Source organism: Lactuca serriola, chromosome 3 (assembly GCF_051521515.1).
Source record: "Lactuca serriola cultivar US96UC23 chromosome 3, Lser_US96UC23_V15, whole genome shotgun sequence".
Lineage (NCBI taxonomy): Eukaryota > Viridiplantae > Streptophyta > Magnoliopsida > Asterales > Asteraceae > Lactuca > Lactuca serriola.
Window position 1 is genome coordinate 161,893,995 of NC_136410.1, and position 20,580 is coordinate 161,914,574.

The window sequence follows — 20,580 nt, forward strand, 5'->3', positions numbered from 1 at the left end:
CTTTTGCTCTTATTGTCTTTGGGATAATGAATGAATGGTTTTGACTTATTAAAAATGTAAATTTTACTCAGTATTTTTTGGACGTTACACATAAAGAATCTCAAAAGGAGTCTTGAAGGAAAAAGTGGTTGTAGGAAGAAGATTGAGAGTATTCACACCTGTCACAAGAGCCTCAACCAAGAATTTATGAGGTAACGAGGCTTGAAAAAGATAGCTTCGAAGGATGTTGTTAATGGTACGAATAACACGTTCAGCTTTTCAATTTTGATGAGACGTGTAGGGAAAAGAAAACCTGATTTTGATGCCTTTATTTTGAAAGAAATTAAGTAATGTTTCATTGTTGAATTCACAACCATTGTCACATTGAAGTTAATTTTTGGTTTTAAACTGATTTTGAACATAAGCATAAAAATTAGAGAAAACAGTAAACACATCAGATTTATCATGAACAGGTAAAACCCACAAGAAATGAGAGAAATCATCCAAAAAAAGCACAATTCAACTAAATTATTGGTGAAAACCTTTGGCGACAAGGCGAGCCTTGAATCGCGTAACAACTCCCTTTTTATCTAGTTTATTTTTGTAGACCCACTTACAATAAAAAATGGTGATATTAGGCGCAGGAGACACAAGAGTCTAAGTGCTATTTTTTAGTAAGCTTGCATATTCATCAACCATTACATGTTACCAACAGGAGTGCTTGACAGTAGCCGAGAATGGTTATGGTTCATGTTCGTATGTAGCATAAGCATGAAGCGCCGAGGGGTCAAATCGGGTGCTAAGTTTTGGGTTATGTCGAACCTGAGCAGGCCGAACCCTAGAGGTAGTGGCATCGATTGGAACTGAGGAAGAGGTAGTTGGGTCAGGGGCAGTGCTGGTGGGTCGTCAGTGAGAAAACATGCATAATGGGTTAGTAGGTATAGTAGCGGAGGCCACCAGTGGAACCATAGGGGTTGGGTAGATAGTAGTGAAGTGGTCTGTGGAGGTGTCGGTGGCGATGTAGTGGTTGTTAGTGGTGAAGTGTTTCGTGGTGGTGTCTCGGGTATGGTAGGAGTAGGATATATCAAGATGTAAGGGTTGTATGTGGGGGATGCAAATGGTCTAGCTTTAGGTGTCAAGAAGGGAACGTAGGTTTCATGAAATAAAACATGAAAAGAGATGTAAACCTTTTCAGAGGTGAATTCAAGGCACTGATATCCATGGTGAGAGGAGCTATACCAAAGAAAGAGACATGGGTGGATCTAAAATCCATCTTATCTTGGTTATAGAGTCTTAGATGGGGAAAACATTGACACCAAAAACCTTTAAAAAGGAAAAATCAGGAGGGGGTTTAAAGACAAACTCAAATGGTGAGATGCGAGAAGTGGTTTGAGATGGCATTATGTTGATCAGATAGATTGTAGTGTCCAACGTGAAATGCCAAAAAGTGTTAGGAACACCTGCTTGAGTTAGTAGGTTCAAGCTAGTCTCGATGAAGTCTCTCAACCAATCCGTTTAGTTTGCTTGTGTGAGGATAGGAAAGACGATGAATGATGCCAAGAGATGTAAAAAAAATTGATTAAGTTTGTGAAACTCACCCCCCCCCCCCAAATCAGTTTGGACTGATTTAAGTTTGATAGAAAATTGGCGTTCAACAACCGAAACAAATTGTTTGAAAACCTCAAAAGCGTCAAACTTGTGTTTTAGAGGAAAGATCCACATAAAACAAGAGAAATCATCAACGCATAGTAAAAAGTAATTATGGCCATCAAAGGAGGTCACATGCGTTGGACCCCGAACATCACAAACAATAAGATCCAAAATATGTTTGCTATTAAAATTGGAGGAAGCTAAGTGAAGTTTAGAAGATTTCCCATTGTGATAAGATTGAAAAAAAAGTATCAGAAACTTTATTAGGAATAGGAAGACAATACTTAGAACACACAAAATTAAAAAGTTGTGAATGAGGATGCCCTATCTGTAAACAGACGCTGGAGGTAGCTTTGAAGGTAGTGAACGCAACTTTAGGAAGACTCTGAAGATACAGAAGGATGATGGAGTAAAGCCCATTGTTACTTGGACTCGTGATGAGAGTAGTTTTGGTAGTATCTTCCTTCACAACAAAAAAGAAGAATAAATTTCAAAGAAAACATCATTGTCAAGAAAAAAATTTTGAACGGAAAAAAGATTATTGTTTATTTCAGGGACATGAAGAATATTGGATGAAGTATACGTTTTTTAAGGAGAAAAGATATGAGTAGAACCAATATGTAGAATAGGTAGACGCATACCATTGCCTACGTGAAGGGAGTCTTCACCAAAGTAGGGTGTGTGACTGTCAAGAGAGAAAACATCATGAGAACCATGATTGTTGGAACCTGTATCGGGAAGCCATGTGGTAGACTGAGAGCGATTTTTAACATAGTTGACTATTGGTTGTTGGCGAAAGCGGATGGTGGTCCGGTCTCGGTCGGGGCATTGGAGGGAAGATGCTCGATGCCATAACGGTTTCATGTACCATAAATCGTCTTTTTCAAAGACACCTAAGGGAAATGGTTGTTTTGGGTTCCTCTTGATGGTTAAGTGTTTTTGCCTCGACCACGACAATTATTTGAAGTGCGACCTTGAGAAGGTGGATGACAGTTTGTATAAAAAGCTTGAGGCGATGAGGTGGGGGTTGGGTTAAGTTGGAAACCCAACTATGAGGCAAGTTGTTGAAGGGTTTGTAAGGCATCAGGAGGTGTAGTTATATGAGCAAAGCAGATGGAAGAGGTGGTAGCGAAGGCCTGTACAAGTGTAACCGCATGTATACTTTTTTTTAACCATAAAATCATGATCATCGAGAAGACCATTGATTTCTTGGAATGATGTGGGGGCTTGTCGAGCCATGATGGTAGACTTTAGTTCATTGTATTCCTCTCGAAGACTAGAGATCACAAGCATGACATGATCTTTCTCTTTAACAGGTTCACTAATGTTGGCTAAGGCATTAGAGTATTCTTGAGCACGTAAGAGGTATGTAGAGGCTATTTCATCGGGTTTCATATCAATTTTGAGGATCTATGTTTTAAGGGTATATTCTCTAGATGAAGATTAAGGAGCATAGTTTCGTTGTAGGGATAGCCATAGGTCCTTGACAATCATTCCATATGCATGAGAGTATGATGCTTCAGAGATGATGGATAGGTGAAGCATACATACGTAAGCATCTTTAGCAAGCCATACAGTGTAGGAGGGGTGTGGTGTAGGATTTGTAGAGGTGGCTTTATCAGCTGCTGGAAGGGTTTGAGTGGGAAACAGAATAGTGTCATTGATATACCCAAAAAGGTTGTTGGTAACAAGGAACGGTTGAATCATAATTTTCCAGAAACCATAATTTGTAGGAGATAAAGTAAAAGGGAACTTATGAGACTTGTGTGAGGTCTTCTCGGTTGTGGAGAAAGCAATAATGATCGACATCTGTTAATTAGTTATGAAGATCGTGCCTACCTGTGTGAATTGGATCTGATCGGCAGCTAGGGTTATAACCCTAAGGATGGCAAAAAAAAGTAAGCTCTGATACCAAGATAACTTGGGAAATAAGTTGTATTGAATTGATTGTCTAATACATTACACAATGGGTATATATATATATATATATATATATATATATATATATATATATATATATATAGGATATAGATCCGGTAAGAAATTTTTTTTGGTAGGAAGGTAAGAAGTTTTTTTTCTACATATTTTTTTTACGAACAAAAAAATGAATCACTAGATGATTCATTTGTAAGATGATTCACAAGAAAAAATTCCCAAAAAAACATCTTTATGATTCATTTTTAAGTAAATTAAAAAAAAATCACTTTTGTGACAACTTTAGTGAATAACAACAAAATCATTGTATAAATGAATCATCGATATGTTTTTTTGAGAATTTTTTCTTGTGAATCATCTTACAAATGAATCATCTTACAAATGAATCATCTAATGATTCATTTTGTTTGTTCGCGAAAAAAATATGTAGAAAAAAAAACTTCTTACCTTCCTACCAAAAGTTTCCTTCTTATTTGATCTTGACTCTCTCTCTCTCTCTCTCTCTCTCTATATATATATATATATATATATATATATATATATATATATATATATATATATATATATATATATGTTTTTCATATATATTTCGGGTTGGTTTACGAAATAGTTTCAATATTTTGGTTTTCATAAAAAAGTCCTAATATAATTTAAGAAATAGTCACAAATTAATTTATTACTGACTGAAACGGGAAAAAGGAGTTAGAATGCAACCTTTTACCGGTTTTTATGACTTTTTTGTAAATAAAAATTAATTTGGGACTATTTCGTAAATTAACATAAAATATTGAAACTTTTCTAGAGATTTTGACAGATTTTGTGGTTCTCCGGCCTATTGAGTTGGTTTCTGGATATGTGTATGCTTTTACTCAAACTTGTAAAACTAGGTGAGGATTCCTACAATTGAAGTACAAATGGTATGTGACTGATCTTAGGCCATCCCCAATGGGGATTCAATTGAGAGTTTAACGAGGAAAAGGTGGTGATGTGGCAGTTGAATGGATAAAAATTGGATTGTGGGATGGGTTTAATGAATAAGGGGTTTAATCCATATTCAACAACAATGGTACAGGATTTTTTTTTTCTTTCTCAACTTAAAATAACAATTATTTTTTTTATTTTTTTTTCTTCCTCAATTTACTATAAAATCTTTTTTTTTTCCTTTCTGAATTTACTATAAAAACTTATATTGAAAGTAACATTTAACATTTTTTTTTTGCAATAAACAAACTATATAATATTATTTTTTTTATTTATACTTTATTTTATTTTATATTTAATAATTTACTTTATTAAGTTACTTCATATTTTTTATTCTGATGTGACAATCCATTAAACTCTTAAGAGTTCAATGCATTAGAGATGGCTTTAACAAGACACACATTAATAGATGGATTCAAAAGCGGAAATAGACCAAAGGGTATAAAAGGAATTAGTGTGAAACATCGATGGGATTCAGGTTGACTCATAGATGGAATTAGTGTCATTTCTCTGGGTTTTATGAACAATTGTTAACTCAAAATCATCATGAGATAGATTCATTAAAGGCGGCAATGAAAATGTGCACTGAGATATTTGTAACCAAATGTTATTCTTCTTATTTCAAAGTTTGAAAATAGATCTTTTATTATGATCTTTGCGAAGAAAGCATCCATGGGTGACACTGAGACACTCATCTTACAAGAGAGAAATGGACTCGCTTCTTCAAGAATGAAGTGCTCATATACAAAACAAACATTAATCACTCAACCTACACTAGTTTGCCCAAAGTTCGTGGATCTTTTTCATTGAAGAATTTTATTAACACCTGGTGCTCATAAAAAATAAGAAGCACATATTGAGGGCAATTTTATGTTATAGAAATTAGTTTCATGCTTTTTTTTCTTTCTTGTCCAGTGTGTGCTAAGAAAGTTTCAACTATAGATTATCATTCTATGCACCGTCAACCCCTTAATTATGCACTTTTAAAAATAGTGGAATATGTACAAACAAATCAAGAAAAACTTGTGTAATTATTGTTAACTTTGTCTCAGCTTAATCAAATACAAGAAGTGGACACACCATACATGAGATTACTTGAAATTAGAAGTTCAATAACCCGGATTGAAAGAGTAACCAGATAATTAAGGTGGAGAAGCATGAACAATGATTAGGACGAAGGAAATAAGTGTACAATGTAATCTTACCTGTCCTACATAGCTAACTTCAAAATCCACCAAACTGCCTGTGTGAATTTGATGTTTCTCTAGAACTCCCATCCCTGTAGGAGATTACAAGTTGTAAATTGGAAAGCAATGTAAACTTTTTGTTGGAGAAAACATTAATCTGTTAATAATAACCAAAAGAGATACCATATACATACCTCTTGTCGTTTGGTCTTGATAAAGGAGTTTAGGTCTTCCGTTACATGACACAATCCAAAAGTTGTATCTATTACCTTGAGCTCTGGAGTAGTTGATTGTCCATTTGTGAAAACCACTATTTCCGGACAACTTTTTATTCTCATAGTATCTAATGATGGCCATAGAAAATCTCCGTTTCCTAAGAAAAATCCCCTGAGATTTGGAAGTTCGTGAAGTGTGATGGATTTTAGACAAGGGAACACAACCTCGGTCAGTCTAGTTTCAGAATCTTCAACTTGCTTGACAATCACATCCATACCCTCGCAGTCCCTTATTTGTAGCTCTTGGAGCTGCAATAGACTTCCAACCATGCAACTACTGAAAACGTGTCCAAGAAGCTTACAACTTTCAATTGAGACCTTTGTAAGGTTTGGAAAGTTCAACACTATCCACCGATTGCTCTTCCACATATGCCTCAGTTTAGATAGTGTATGCAGAGTCACGTCTTTTAGCTTTGGAAATGCTATAACAGATTGTGTTTCAATATTCACATCATCATATGTTCCTTCTTGTACTTCAAATAGCTCCTCACATGCGGATTGAGTATATCTACCAACAATATAAAGCTTTTCAAGATTCTTCAGGTTAAGCAACTCGTTGCATGGAAAAATTGTGCGACTTTTCAACAACTTGTCATCATACTCATGTGCCGCCTCTACTTCAACTAAATTTGAAAAAGACCAACAAAACTGAAGTAGCTTTATCATATCTGTTGTAGGGCATATGGAGAGTTGAGTCTGCTAAGAAAAACAAGCATAGATCATCACAAACACGACAATTATTAAAGAAAAATATATTTAGTATACAAACATATTAAAGGATTGCATGTTCTATTATTCTGCAATGAGCCAACATGTATTTCAAATTGACAACCTAGTTTATGGCACTACTTACATTATTTTTTGTGAAGATGAGCAATGTCAAGAAAAAATCTGATTTATATATTAATGCATTTCTACAAACAATTTAGATTTTATCGATGATTGTCAAGTCTTTTTAAATAAAAAATTACTTTTTTTTTATTCTGGTGTGTGTGTGTGTGTGTGTGTGTGTGTGTGTGTGTGTGTGGGGGGGGGGGGGGGGGGGTTCAAAGATAATTAGGTTATTGTATTTTTCATCTTTGGACATGGAAAAAAAACCACCCACAATTAGTGCGTTCAATGAGGCGTTTGTCTTTAGTTCATCTAAGTTGATGTAAATATTAAGTGGTTAATTGATGAATGATTGAATTATATCTTTCGTAACATAAGAGACAACTTAATATAATATCTTAGGAATGAAATACTAATTTATAACAAAAAAATAAAATTGCATATTTTCATTACTCGTTATATTGGATATAAATGGGAAGTGGTGATGTATCTTCATTTGGTTTTGTTTTGTGTTTCCTTCGGGAATACACATATGAAGCGCCTAACATGATATGTTAATTAGAACATCATAAACGACATGTTGACCTGGTTAAATGATGAAGTAAAGTTACAACATACCTCATATGTAGCATTAGTCAAATGAAAGTTGAGGCCACATTCAAGACTATGTTTGCCTAATCCTGTATGTATGTAGTTGAGCTTCGAAGCCTTTGAGTGACCTGATGTGAAATTCGTCATTTGTGGGCAGCCATAAATCTTAACCTTTTCCAATACTGGCCACGTGAACTCATTCGTCCCCAAAAAGAAACCCTTGAGGTATGGTAAATCTACTAGTTTAAGGGATTTGAGACGTGGGAAGACTATTATAGATTTAGATTTTTCTGTGTGCACTCCCTCTTCCTTCACAATCACTTGCATTGCCTTGCATTCTGCTACAGTCAATCCTTTGAGTTGCTTGAGGCTTTCAAGTGTGGAACTTGTGAATATTGTTGAACACGACTCTTAGTGTGGGAAACAACAAGACTTTTATTAAGACACTTAAGGAGAACTTACACTTTGTGAGACTACTACACACTTTTCTTTCTTTGAGGCTTTATTGGATGGTTTGGAGCAAATGAGCTCCATACCTATTTATAGGCCTCTTAGGAAGGTTCTAGATACTAGCATACATTTACTACATACTAGATAACTCTAGAACTATCTAACATACTCTACATGCTTCCATATGTTTCTAGAACGTTCTACCATGTTCTGGAGAGGTCTAGGTTGCTCCAGTGTCTTCTAGAATGATCCATATCCTTCCAGGGTCTTCCATGTCGTTCTAGAGTATTCTAGACTCTTCCGGTATATTCCAGAGTCTTCCATAGTCTTCCATAATGTTCTAGAATCTTCTAGAGCATTCTAGAACAAGCTAAAGTCTTCTAAATAATATTTGTTTTATTGGGCTAGTGATGATCTTTAACACTCCCCCTCAACACTAGCCCTCATTCTTCGTACCATGTTAAGCTGACAGCGAAAACCTTCACATTTTCCAGTACTCAGCCCTTTGGTGAACAAGTCTGCTATTTGGTCATCGGTCTTGATCTGCCGCATCTCAATTTCTTCCATCAAGACTTTTTCTCTGATAAAGTGATAATGCACTTCCACATGCTTTGTTCTAGCATGAAATACTGGATTTTCTGCCAGCCGAATTGCAGATTGGTTGTCACAATGAAGTGGTACTGCATAGTCAACTTTTTGATGTAAGTCCTCCATTAGGAGTACCAACCATGTACTTTCTTGAGCTGCTACGGCCGCTGCTTTGTACTCCGCTTCCGTGGTTGACAATGATACTGTTGGTTGTCTTTTACTACACCATGATATTGGTCCCGACCCAAGCTTGAACACATACCCAGTGGTTGATCTTCGGGTATCATGGTCTCCTGCATAGTCAGCATCACAATATCCAACCAACTTGCAGTCTTCTCCTCTTTTATACAAGAGACCATAGTCAATTGTACCTTTGACATATCTCAAGATCCGTCGGGCAGCATCCAAATGAGGTTTCTTCGGACTTTGCATGTATCGACTCATAACTCCAACTGCATAAGCAATGTCAGGCCGAGATAAAGTTAGGTAGATAAGACTACCTACTAGTTGTCGATACATTGTTCCATCATCCAACTCTTTTCCTTCATGAGCACATATCTTGGAATTTTGCTCTATTGATGTTGATATTGGCTTACACTCCAACATGCCAAACTTTTGAAGTATATCTCTTGTATACTTTTGTTGGCAGAGGAACAACCCTTCCTTTGTACGATCAACTTCTAACTCCAAGAAGTGTTTAAGCTCCCCCAACTCTTTCATTTGGAATCGCACCGATAGATTTTCTCTTGTTTGATGGATTTCTCTTTCGTCATCCCCGGTGATGATCAAGTCATCCACATAAACCAACACAATTGCCAACTTCCCTTCTTTTTCTTTGACGAACAGGCTTGAGTCTGCATGTGCAACTGAATAACCACTTCGGGTAAGAAATTCAGCAATCTTACCATACCAAGCTCTTGGTGCCTGCTTCAATCCGTAAAGAGCTTTTCTCAGCTTGCACACATGAGTGGGATTGACTGCATCCTCAAATCCCTTTGGTTGGTTCATGTAGATCTCCCGATCTAATTCTCCATGCAAGAAAGCATTCTTCACATCCATCTGCCATAATTTCCAGTCTTTACTAGCCGCAAGAGCTAGCAGCACCCGTACAGTAGTTATCTTCGCCACTGGACTAAATGTTTCATCATAGTCCAGTCCATATTGTTGTGAGAACCCTCGAGCCACCAAACGAGCTTTGTATCTTTCAATTGATCCATCTGTGCATCGTTTTAATTTATAAACCCACTTGCAGGAAATCGGTTTTATATCTCTTGGTCTTGGTACCAGTTCCCACGTTTGATTCTGCTTTAAGGCTGTAACTTCTTCTTCCATTGCCTTCTGCCATGCTTTATTCTTAACTGCTTCTTCATATGTCTCCGGCTCTTTAACACCGTCTTTTAAAATGGCCGCATTAGCATACTTGGGATTAGGCTTTCGGATTCTTTCTGTCCTTCGAAGTTGTGGAGGCGGCGGCTCCCTTTCACCAGCATCACTTGTTTGAGTTACTTCTTGCTCAATGACATCAGTGTCGCTTGGATCTTCAGGTGTATCAACACTTGACCAAATATGTGCAGTTTGCTCCCCCATCTTTTGTTTTAAAACTTCTTCAATATTTTCCGAGTCTGGTAGTACTTTCTTTTCTGAGGACCACCATGAAGATGCTTCATCGAACACTACATCTCTTGAAGTGTAGCATCTTCCACTTGTTGGATCACAACATCTCCACCCTTTTCTTTGATTGTCGTATCCAACAAATATACACCTGACTGCTTTCTTGTCAAACTTGCTACGTAAATGACTAGGCACAAATACGTAGCAAACGCAGCCAAATACTCGGAAGTAGCTAACAGTAGGTTTCATGTTCCATAGTGTCTCAAATGGTGAGATGAAACCTAACCTTGGTTGGGGAAGTTTATTGATCACATGGGCAGCAGTTTGCATTGCTTCAGCCCAAAATCTTCCTGGGACATTCTTCGCGTGTAGCATGCTTCGACAAATTTCTGCAAGATGTCGATTCTTTCTCTCAGCTACACCATTTTGTTGAGGTGTGTTGGCACATGTGAATTGATGACGTATACCACATTCTTTTAGATAGCGATTGAATTCTTCTAAGGTGTATTCTCCTCCATTGTCTGAGCGTAGACACCGAATCTTCTTTCTCACTTCTCCTTCGACCGTTGTCTTGAATTCTAGAAACTTTGAGAATGTTTCAGATTTTTCTTTCATGAAGAAAACCCACACATATCTCGAATAATCATCAATGAACGTCACCATGTACCGCATCCCGCTAACCGATGTCTGCTTGACTGGACCGAACACATCTGAGTGAATTAACTCTAGTGGCTTCTTTGCTCTAAAATTTGACTCCTTGTATGGTAATTGATGAGCTTTACCATACTGACATCCAGCACAAACAACATCTGTTTTAACTTCAAGTTGAGGTAAGCCATTGAGCATGGATTTCTCCATTATTACCTTCAACTTGTGATAACCAACATGTCCCAGCCGTGCATGCCATATATCTGCTGTCTCATTCTTACGAGTCTTATCTACATAGGCAGACTCTGCGGAGAGCACATAAACGGACTCCACTCTTCGTCCTTCCATTGTTGGCGTTTCTGATATTTTAAGATCTCGATAGACCTTCACATCTTGTGGGCCAAACAAGACGTAGTTGCCTGACGATGTTAGTTGCGATACTGACAACAAGTTCTTCTTCATACCTGGCACGTGATACACATTATGTAGTGACACCATGTCAGATTTATTACCAGGCATGATCGTCGTTTTTCCAATCTGAGCAATTGGAAGTCGTGCATTGTTGGCTGTAAGTACCATGCGACTCCCTTTGTACTCCTTCACGTCTTGTAGTTTGTTCTGATCGCCAGTCATGTGATTGGAGCATCCTGAATCAATGATCCAGTCATTTTCATAGTTGATACGCTCTCCCATCATTGTCATGAGTGCCAACTCATTTTCTTCTATGGCACATAATGCCTCAGCATCCCATTCATCCTCTATTTCCTTTTTGGAAGTTACTACATTGCTTTCCACAGACTTTTTCTTTGACCAACAATCCTTGGACATGTGGCCCCACTTTCCACAGTTGTTGCAGTTGCCTTCGAACCTCCTCCCCCGAGAACTCTTATTGTCGGTCTTTTGAGATCTCCATGGTTGTGAGGTTCCTGGTTGACTCTTCCCTTTGTCAGCATTTTTGTATCCTTCTTTAGGAGGTGGCTTAAAATTCCTCCGACTTTTACTTGTGTAGAGTGCTTCTTCTTCACTCTTCAGCGTGATGCCTCCCATTTGCTTAGCCATAGCTTCTTGGCTAGCCAGCAAATTCTCAAACTCTACAAGTGATGGTTGAGCAGGCCATCCTTGTACAGCAGTAACAAAGCTTCTATATTCCGGCCTCAGTCCATGGATAATGATCCTCTTCATTCGAGCTTCTGCAATGACGGATTGCGGATCTAGTTCAGTAATCTCCCGACATATCGACTTGACCTTGTGGAAATATTGAGCAATCGTCATGTCACGTTGTGAGATTGATAATAGCTCGTTCTCCAAAAGTTGTAGTCTCGTATCATTCTTCTTTGAGAAAAGCGTCACAAACGTATCCCAAGCTTCTTTCGGGGTGTTCTCATCCCGAATATGCTCCAACATCTCTTCTTCGATTGTGGTCTTCAAGGCAAACATTGCTTTGCCTGCTTTGATTTTCCATTTACGTAAAGCACCATTAACGTCTTCCTCTGGTGGCGTAGTTTCGCTTCCACCAACGACCTCCCATAGATCTTGTCCTTGTAAGTAGGACTTCATACATGTTTCCCACGTTTTGTAGTTGTTGTTGTTGAGTTTCTTGATTCCTCCGACGACTTGGAGATCACCCATCGTGTTGGCAGTACCTCGGTAATACCAAACAAGCTAGTTTCGATACTAAACTTGCAGAGTCACAAACTACTCACGATACAACGAGAATCACTCGTTCTCACTATCAAGAAACCTTGCTCTGATACCAGATTGTTGAACACGACTCTTAGTGTGGGAAACAACAAGACTTTTATTAAGACACTTAAGGAGAACTTACACTTTGTGAGACTACTACACACTTTTCTTTCTTTGAGGCTTTATTGGATGGTTTGGAGCAAATGAGCTCCATACCTATTTATAGGCCTCTTAGGAAGGTTCTAGATACTAGCATACATTTACTACATACTAGATAACTCTAGAACTATCTAACATACTCTACATGCTTCCATATGTTTCTAGAACGTTCTACCATGTTCTGGAGAGGTCTAGGTTGCTCCAGTGTCTTCTAGAATGATCCATATCCTTCCAGGGTCTTCCATGTCGTTCTAGAGTATTCTAGACTCTTCCGGTATATTCCAGAGTCTTCCATAGTCTTCCATAATGTTCTAGAATCTTCTAGAGCATTCTAGAACAAGCTAAAGTCTTCTAAATAATATTTGTTTTATTGGGCTAGTGATGATCTTTAACAAATATATATTCCAAAACTTCACACTTTTGTATTGTCAACATCGTTAGGTTGGGCAATTCAAGCAAAGTCATATTTGCCGACCTAGGGATGGTGATTGTAGTACAAGTATCATCACTTCCATCACCAACATTAGTACTATCAACACCATTGTTGTTTATTTCTTTACTTTCAAATACATAGGATGGAAACACTCTTGACAAGGCATGACAATCACTTATAAAAATCTCTTTGGAGTATTGGCTTAGGAACCAAGAAGTAACACCGACTTGAGAATGCTACAACACATGAAAAATCAATGGATCAGTTTAAATTAACAGAATCAGCATAAGGATAAAAGACCACTTAGACCACAAAATTTGGGCCTACTTTTGAAGGATTCAAATGGTTCACAATCTTGACATTTGATTCTGTGATAGATCAATGTCTTAAATTTAATATTTTTAAAAAAATGTTGTAAACAAGAGTCTTTTGCCACATATTGTATTTAGATTTTCTGTTAGCACACTATCAGAAAAAGAATATATTTCTAACAAACAACAAACATAATTTTATTAAGCCAAACTAGCAACTAGACAACAAAAAGAAACGCATCAATAGAAAAGACATTAATAAAATAATTTTTGTTCCAATTTTCATATTATTTAACAAAAAATCAGGAATACTGTTGATATAACTTATATACATCTATCAATCAATTGTTTTCTCTCCCTCACAATCTATTCTAAATCCACCATCCATTTTAGTTAATTTAACTAAAAAACCCTATAAAAATTGGGCATATAGTTATTTATTTTGTCTTTCCTGCATCACAAGAATTAGCTTAGGGAAATATAAAGCAACTAGTGGGGAAGAGAACATTAAAAAAACAAATAAATATGTAAAGGATCCACTTAAAAGAAATGATACCTTAATCTGATCATGGATGGAAGTAGTTGTGATCGTAGTACCACCATCGATACTCTGTAGACATGGCAGAAAATAAAGGTGGAGTCTTTCAAGAAGAGGGAAGGATATGGTGTTTGTGTGAGTACATGTACCCATTTCATCATTTTCATCAATACCTCTACTTGAAACAACTTCTTCAATACCAAAACACTCAATTATCAAGACCTCCTTTAAGTTGGGAAGAAGTTGTCCCATGAGAGGTGAAAATAGGTAATTTATGCTATGGCATTCTCTCATGTGTATGGTTGTGAGGTTGTGGAATGAGTATGATTGTGATTGGTTTTGAGGAATTACAAGTTTCTTCCAATTGCACTTCCACACATCACTCATCCTCTCTATATGTGTTAAATATAAAGACTTGAGGTGGGGAAGTAGTAGTGGTGGTTGATGGTTATGCAGGGTTGCTGTGAAATCTGTGTTGCTGCTACTCGAACTCTCAATCTCAAATACCACTTCAACATCCTTACAATAATTTACAATTAGATATTCAAGGTGATTAAGATGAGTTGAGGATTCAACGTCAGGGATATTACCACACACCTCTGAAATCTCTGCCTTGGATATAACATTAATCTGCAAATATCTCAACAACAAATATAATTAGAAATCTCCTACAAATAGATATGCGAAACACACGCACGCGCTCTTACACAAATAACTAAATTACAAAATTGGTCCCTGTAGTGTATTTATCTGCAGTTTTGGTCCTCATTTCATGGTTTATTACTCACACCGTTAGTTTGCATCTGTCAAACCTTATTAAATGACCATTTTGCCCTTATTATACTTTGTATTTTTAATCATCTTTAGAACCATCTGTAGGGCCCCACCAGCTCTCTCTCTCTCTCTCTCTCTCTCTCTCTCTCTCTCTCTCTCTCTCTCTCTCTCTCTCTCTCTCTCTCTCTCTCTCTCTCTCTCTCTCTCTCTCTCTCTCTCTCTCTCTCTCTCTCTCTCTCTCTCCTATATTTTGTATTCCATGGTCGACTTCTCCAGCACAATCACTTTCCTCACCATGACCATACACAGTCTTAGATGAATTTTTCATCATCATCATCAGACATGGAAAGTCCATGGCATAGTATTAATTCAACTACTATTTTTCATCATCTTAATTCAACACATTATTCGGTCAACTGAAATCCAAAATCATTATTTTTAATGGAAGTGACATAAAACCAACACCCTGCAAAGTAGAAAAATGCAATGCATGCAACATGGTGTCGAAATCCAAAACCATAAAACCTTTTTCCAAAAGATTATACCTTTTAGGTACCAGATGAGTGAAGTGTGATATTAATTTAAGTGAAAAAGTTATAGGACGAGTGTGTAGAAGTAATTTTCCAGGACATATTTCTTCACACAAGTTAATAATCTTATACATCCAAAGAATTGATTGATTTGTTGTAGCATGATATGTACACATACTCACACACACACACACACACACATATATATATATATATATATATATATATATATATATATATATATATATATATATATATATATATATATATATGTACATACACATATGTGTGAGTGTATATATAGAGACACATATACATCAAAATAGAAATACAAATAAAAAGCTCAATAAAATGACATACCTCTTGGCTTTTCTCAACCAACTCAATATTTCTTCTGCTTTCTTCACAAGATCTCCTACCATCTATACTCACGTTCATAAGTGTTCTCACATCAGAATTGGTGAGGGTTGGTGTGAATACATTTACAAACCTCTCACAGAGTTGTATATCTATCCTTTCAACAGCTTGAAAGCTACTGATGAGGATATCAGAGCTAATTTCACCTTTCACACTCCACAACTCTCTTAGCTTCCCCAAACTAAATACCCGAATGTGTCTCAAGTTGCTACTGTATTCTTCAATCTCACCAACACAATTCATGTCGATGTCAAATAAGACTTCAATGCTTTCACAGTATGCGACATGAAGGTCTTTCAGACAACCCAACAAAGTCATGGGATTGGTTGGAAACAGATTCATAAGATTATCACATTTCATCACTTTAATCTCTCTCAACATGCAGGGATTAACTTGGTCACTACTACTAAATTGATAAGGCCATATCTCTTTCAGCTTGTCCATACTAAAAATTTTCAATATCTCTAACTTAGGAATCAGCATCTACACAATAATAAAGACATGTTGATCATCAAAATTGAAAATAGTTTGCACAATCAAATCAATACAGAGTTTCATTACTAAGAAAATCTATGAAACTGTCAACATAAATCCTAATATAGAGGTACCTCTTTGTTAAAGAAAGGTTGAATTGCAGAAATATCACTGGACATAGAAGATGTTGCGGATGTTTTCTCATGATAAATGCTAGTGAAATTAGGAAGGCCATCAAGTATCAACTCCACCAGCTGTGGTAGCTCAATTACAATATTAGCAGTGTTGCAAAGACCTATCAACTTTGGTAGGCTTTTCAAACTTAGAAACTTTAGCTCCTGAAACCTAATTGCTCCAGCTCCACCATTCTCACTATGTGCAAGTACTTCCAGAACAGGGCACTGTGAAACTCTGAGGCGCTCAAGCTTCATCAAACCACTTGCAATTGGGGCTGTGAAGAGGTATCTTAAGTTTTCACACTTGAAAATATCAAGGTCTCTTAGATTATTGAACGCGTGTCGAGGAAGATGAACTGATTCAACTAAAACTTGTTCAATATCATTCATACCATCCACCTCCAAATAAAGCACCTCGGTTTTCTCAAACAACTCATTCATTCTAGATTCCAATAGTTCATCTTTGTTAGTGACCAACAGCAACGTGTTTTCAAATGAGTGCGTATTCTTGCCAGTATTGCCTTGTAAACTACATCGCACAGAGATCCTGAACCTTTCAAGTTTCTTAAACATCATATTCTCAGGTATACCGTTGTCGTCAAAGAACTCAACTTCTAATGCAGAAAGTTGCTTTGAAAGCTCTGCTAATTCGGCACGATTGCTATTTGTGAACCTAATAGCTTTTTTATCAACAACTCTCATATAAAGCTCTTCAAGCTCGACCAAATTCTTCAAGACGCCATCATCAATACGAAGATTGACACAACCAGTCAAATCCAGTAGCTTTAGCTTCTTCAAATTTCCAATTGTGGGTGGTAACTTTCGGATACCACAATGAGCAAAACTGAGCACTTCCAAATTCAAGAGCTCACCAATAACAGAACAATCAAACATCAATAGGCATTGATGGAGAATGAGTGTTCGTAGCTTGATGGAGCAATGAAGTGGTCTGGGAAGCAACGGATACTGCATTTTTTCATATGCTACAACTTCAAGATTTTCCATTCTTTGATAAAAACCTTGAGGAAACTTAAGCGACTTATCTCCATCCATAAGTCTCAAAAGTGATAGGTTTGGGTACTTAGAGTCATTAGGAAACTCATGCATACCCGTGCAAGTAATAGAAATTTTTTTGCAAGACTCTCTCACTTCAGCTCTACTCCATTTTGAAATATCACCATGGTTGATTACCCATGGATTATCACCTTTAGAAACTTTGCCTAACACAAAAGCAAGCACAAGATCATGCATTTTGACACACCCAATGTAATCGCTATCCATCAACAAATTTGCATTTCTAAGATTCTGAACACATGTTTTTGTCCTGTCTCTAGCATCTCCCACAGTACAAACATCATCTAACAATTGTAGGCCCCACGCATACCTTGTCAGCTCCTCAACTGGAATATCAAAGTCATCGGGAAACAAGCCACAAAGCAGAAAAATCCTTTTCTCCTCCTCTTCTTTTAAATAGGTGTAGCTTATTTCAACGATTTCTTGTACGTTCTTACCAAGATTGTTTTTCTTCAAACGGTGAAGCGTATTTCTCCATACAAAAACTTCTTGAAATTGAAGGGTTGAGGCAATGAGTTTGATGGCAAGTGGCAGAAAACCGCATCTTTTCACAATATTACTTCCTATTTGATTGAGTTCCTGGTCATATTGTTTTGAAACTCCGGTATTTTGCCAAAAGAAATCGCGTGCTTCATCCTCCTCCATTACATCCACTCTAACTACTCTAAAGGCTGACTTAGCTTCTACTGCCATTTGTGTGCAAATATTTTGATATCGTGATGTCAACAACAACTTAAAGCCTTGGGGCAAAGGACTTAATCCGATATCTTTGAGTTCAATCATCTCCCACAGATCATCTAATATCACTAAAACTTTTTTTCGTCCTTCAAACATCTTCCCAAACCTTATACGAAGGCGATCAGCCCTTGCTTCTACACTTGTTTCTGTTAGAGATGAGCCCATGTATTCTGCTATAGTTTGCTGAACAGAATACATGTTAATCTTCTGCCCAATAACCACCTTCACAATCCAATCAAACATTTTCTTATCTTCTGCAGTCTTCTTCAGTTGTTCCATCATTGTGGTTTTCCCCACACCACCCATTCCACATAGGGCTATCACTTGGCTTGTGTCATCTTGTTGAAGGAACTCGACTGCATCCTTAAAACTTTTCTCTCTTGATTTGAAGTGATTATCCGACAATGCACAAGTAGATGCATTTTGAGAATTCACTTTTCCAAGTGGTTTTTGAGCATTTGTCCAAACTATCTTACTATTTTCTTCAATAAGACTTCCCATCTCCTCCATAGTCTTGAATGCCTTCCTTCCTTCTCGGTACCTCATTTTCAAGTTAAAACATCCGGCCCCACTACTTGAAATGCTCTGAGCATCTTCTTTTATCTTATCGACCTCTTCCAACCACCCTGTTACACGAGCAGGTATCTCCAGATTATCAATGTTGTTTGTTTCCATATGCTTTTTGACATCACGTCTTGTGTCATCCAGTTGCTTCATTTTAGTATTCATGTTCCTAACATGTTTTGTGGAGGAAAAGATATATCCCAGCTGTTTTTTTACAGGACCCATTAATGATTCCACTAAAGGACTAATTATTGCAGATACAAACTCCATCTTTCAATATTCTAGCTTTTACAACACCTGAAAACCATAGATAAAAAAGCGGATGAAATTGTTAAAAATTTGTTTGTTAGTTTACATTTATCCATGGATATTTTCATTATTAACTTGCTTAGCTATCTATTTTCAAATATCATATATAATCCATAGATAATTAGCACTATAAAAATTTCCTTCAGGATTTAGGACACATAATACGTTTGGCTAGAAAAGAATTGGTAGTGGCAAATTAATGTGTATGTAAACCAAGAGTTAATTTGAAATGATTGAAACTCGGAATAGATTGTTAACTTCAACAACTTCATCATCATGTAAAATTAATAATAAAAAAAAGGAAAACGAGAAGGCATTGCCATTCATTTAAATATTTAGCTGATTCTATCTGTAGAGCATACACGAACAATCCACAACGAGTAGAAAAGCAAACATTTTTTCCAAAAAAGAAACAACTAAAACAAGTTATTCATAAACAAAGAGAAAAAACTTCAAAGAAAAACGTACCTCGCTCTACTATATGCGCCTGTGCTTTTGCTGCTTTGTAAAGTATGCTTGTGAACAAGTGGTTCAAATTATGAAGAAGATGGCCAATATACGAACAAGCCTCAATTATTGAAGTTGCATTGTAAACACCATGGATTTGGATGAATGGAAATCAAGTACTTTTCCATTTAAAAAAAGGAAATCACATCAATATTTACTCTGATGCATGCTATCCCCACTTTTTGACAGTATATGTCATGTGTTACACATTGTAACGCACAAATAATGGAGTCGACAGTCCCACAGGTTGCTTTATTGAAGCACAATTTCAATTCCTACCCCACACAGACCCTTCAAGATGTGATATTTCATTTACGCTGCATAATATAGTATATTTTCCTAATTCTGGTCCATCACTTTGCAAAAAAGATAAATAGAGTTTGTTAAAGCTTCAAATAATTGTATTTACTGCAATGATTATTAGTTGGTCTAATATTTTGAAAGGCTTATGTTAATAATTTCATTTTTTTTATAATAATAATTTCATTTAACAAGTAAAACAAAACATGTGTTTTATAAGATTTAGACGCATCCGGTGATTTTAAAGGCCCGTACAAAAAATAAAAATGGACCCCTAAATACAATTTTTTATAGACAAAATTACATAAATGTTCTATATGGTTTGCCAAAGGTCACAACTTTTGGGCTTACTTTTTCGAACAAACTCGATCTCTCCCTGTTTTCCCAAACTTGCATCGATGGTCCATGAGCCACATGAAATGACTTATTTGCCCATTTTATTTTATTTTTGATTTATTTTCAGTTTTCTCTAAATATAATAATTAATAAACCTCCCCACCCCAATAAATATCTCACCCACCCATCCACCCTTCACCTTCACCTTCACCTGATCGACTTCTCCCCCAATTATTTCTCTTTATGCAACCACCCTAAATCTCAACCCAACTTCATCACTGTCACCCTCCACGGGTAACCATTGGGACTAACGATGACGACGACACAAGACAACTGTAACAACCCAACGACCTGAAAACTATTTTGTTAACAATGTTAGTTTTGTGTTAATCGAGTGCACGGTTTTGTAAAGTTATTTCGATTTTCAATTATAAAATAAAACAAGGAGTTGATTAATATTTTAAAAAAAAATAGTTAATAATTAAAAGAATTTATAAGTTAATTAATTTTTTTTGGAACAGGCAAGAAATT

At 36.6% G+C, this 20,580-nt stretch overlaps 2 protein-coding genes across 3 annotated transcripts; both read right to left on the minus strand.

Annotated features, from left to right (window-relative positions):
• Positions 1 to 5,769: 5,769 nt before the first annotated feature.
• LOC145095834 (uncharacterized) lies at positions 5,770 to 7,756 on the minus strand. The gene is made up of 3 exons (XM_079033656.1): positions 7,457 to 7,756; positions 6,002 to 6,703; positions 5,770 to 5,889 (listed from the first exon to the last, which is right to left on the minus strand). Exons 1-3 carry the CDS (start codon positions 7,754 to 7,756, stop codon positions 5,770 to 5,772), a joined length of 1,122 nt encoding a protein of 373 aa, XP_078889782.1.
• Positions 7,757 to 12,504: 4,748 nt separating this feature from the next.
• On the minus strand, positions 12,505 to 19,595 carry LOC145093312 (disease resistance protein At4g27190-like). 2 transcript variants are annotated; one of them, XM_079031411.1, is made up of 5 exons: positions 19,375 to 19,594; positions 16,180 to 18,894; positions 15,515 to 16,054; positions 13,869 to 14,480; positions 12,505 to 13,237 (listed from the first exon to the last, which is right to left on the minus strand). In XM_079031411.1, the coding sequence occupies exons 2-5, from the start codon at positions 18,865 to 18,867 to the stop codon at positions 12,944 to 12,946; spliced, it is 4,134 nt and encodes a 1,377-aa protein (XP_078887537.1). In that variant the 5' UTR covers positions 18,868 to 18,894; positions 19,375 to 19,594; the 3' UTR covers positions 12,505 to 12,943. The 2 variants fall into 2 exon arrangements, with proteins under 2 accessions (XP_078887537.1, XP_078887538.1); XM_079031412.1 differs by lacking the exon at positions 12,505 to 13,237 and adding an exon at positions 13,269 to 13,763 and having other exon boundaries at positions 19,375 to 19,595.
• Positions 19,596 to 20,580: the final 985 nt, after the last annotated feature.

Excerpts from the sequence above, each read along its gene's own strand:
- LOC145095834 (XM_079033656.1), bottom strand. The coding sequence starts at position 7,756 with ATGCAAGTGATTGTGAAGGAAGAGGGAGTGCACACAGAAAAATCTAAA. Across the intron at positions 6,704-7,456 it reads TGACTAATGCTACATATGAG|ACTCAACTCTCCATATGCCC; the intron begins GTATGTTGTAAC and ends TTTTCTTAGCAG. Across the intron at positions 5,890-6,001 it reads CAACTACTCCAGAGCTCAAG|ATTAATGTTTTCTCCAACAA; the intron begins GTAATAGATACA and ends TATTATTAACAG.
- LOC145093312 (XM_079031411.1), bottom strand. The coding sequence starts at position 18,867 with ATGGAGTTTGTATCTGCAATAATTAGTCCTTTAGTGGAATCATTAATG. Across the intron at positions 14,481-15,514 it reads TGGTTGAGAAAAGCCAAGAG|ATTAATGTTATATCCAAGGC; the intron begins GTATGTCATTTT and ends AGATATTTGCAG. Across the intron at positions 13,238-13,868 it reads CCATCCATGATCAGATTAAG|CATTCTCAAGTCGGTGTTAC; the intron begins GTATCATTTCTT and ends CATGTGTTGTAG.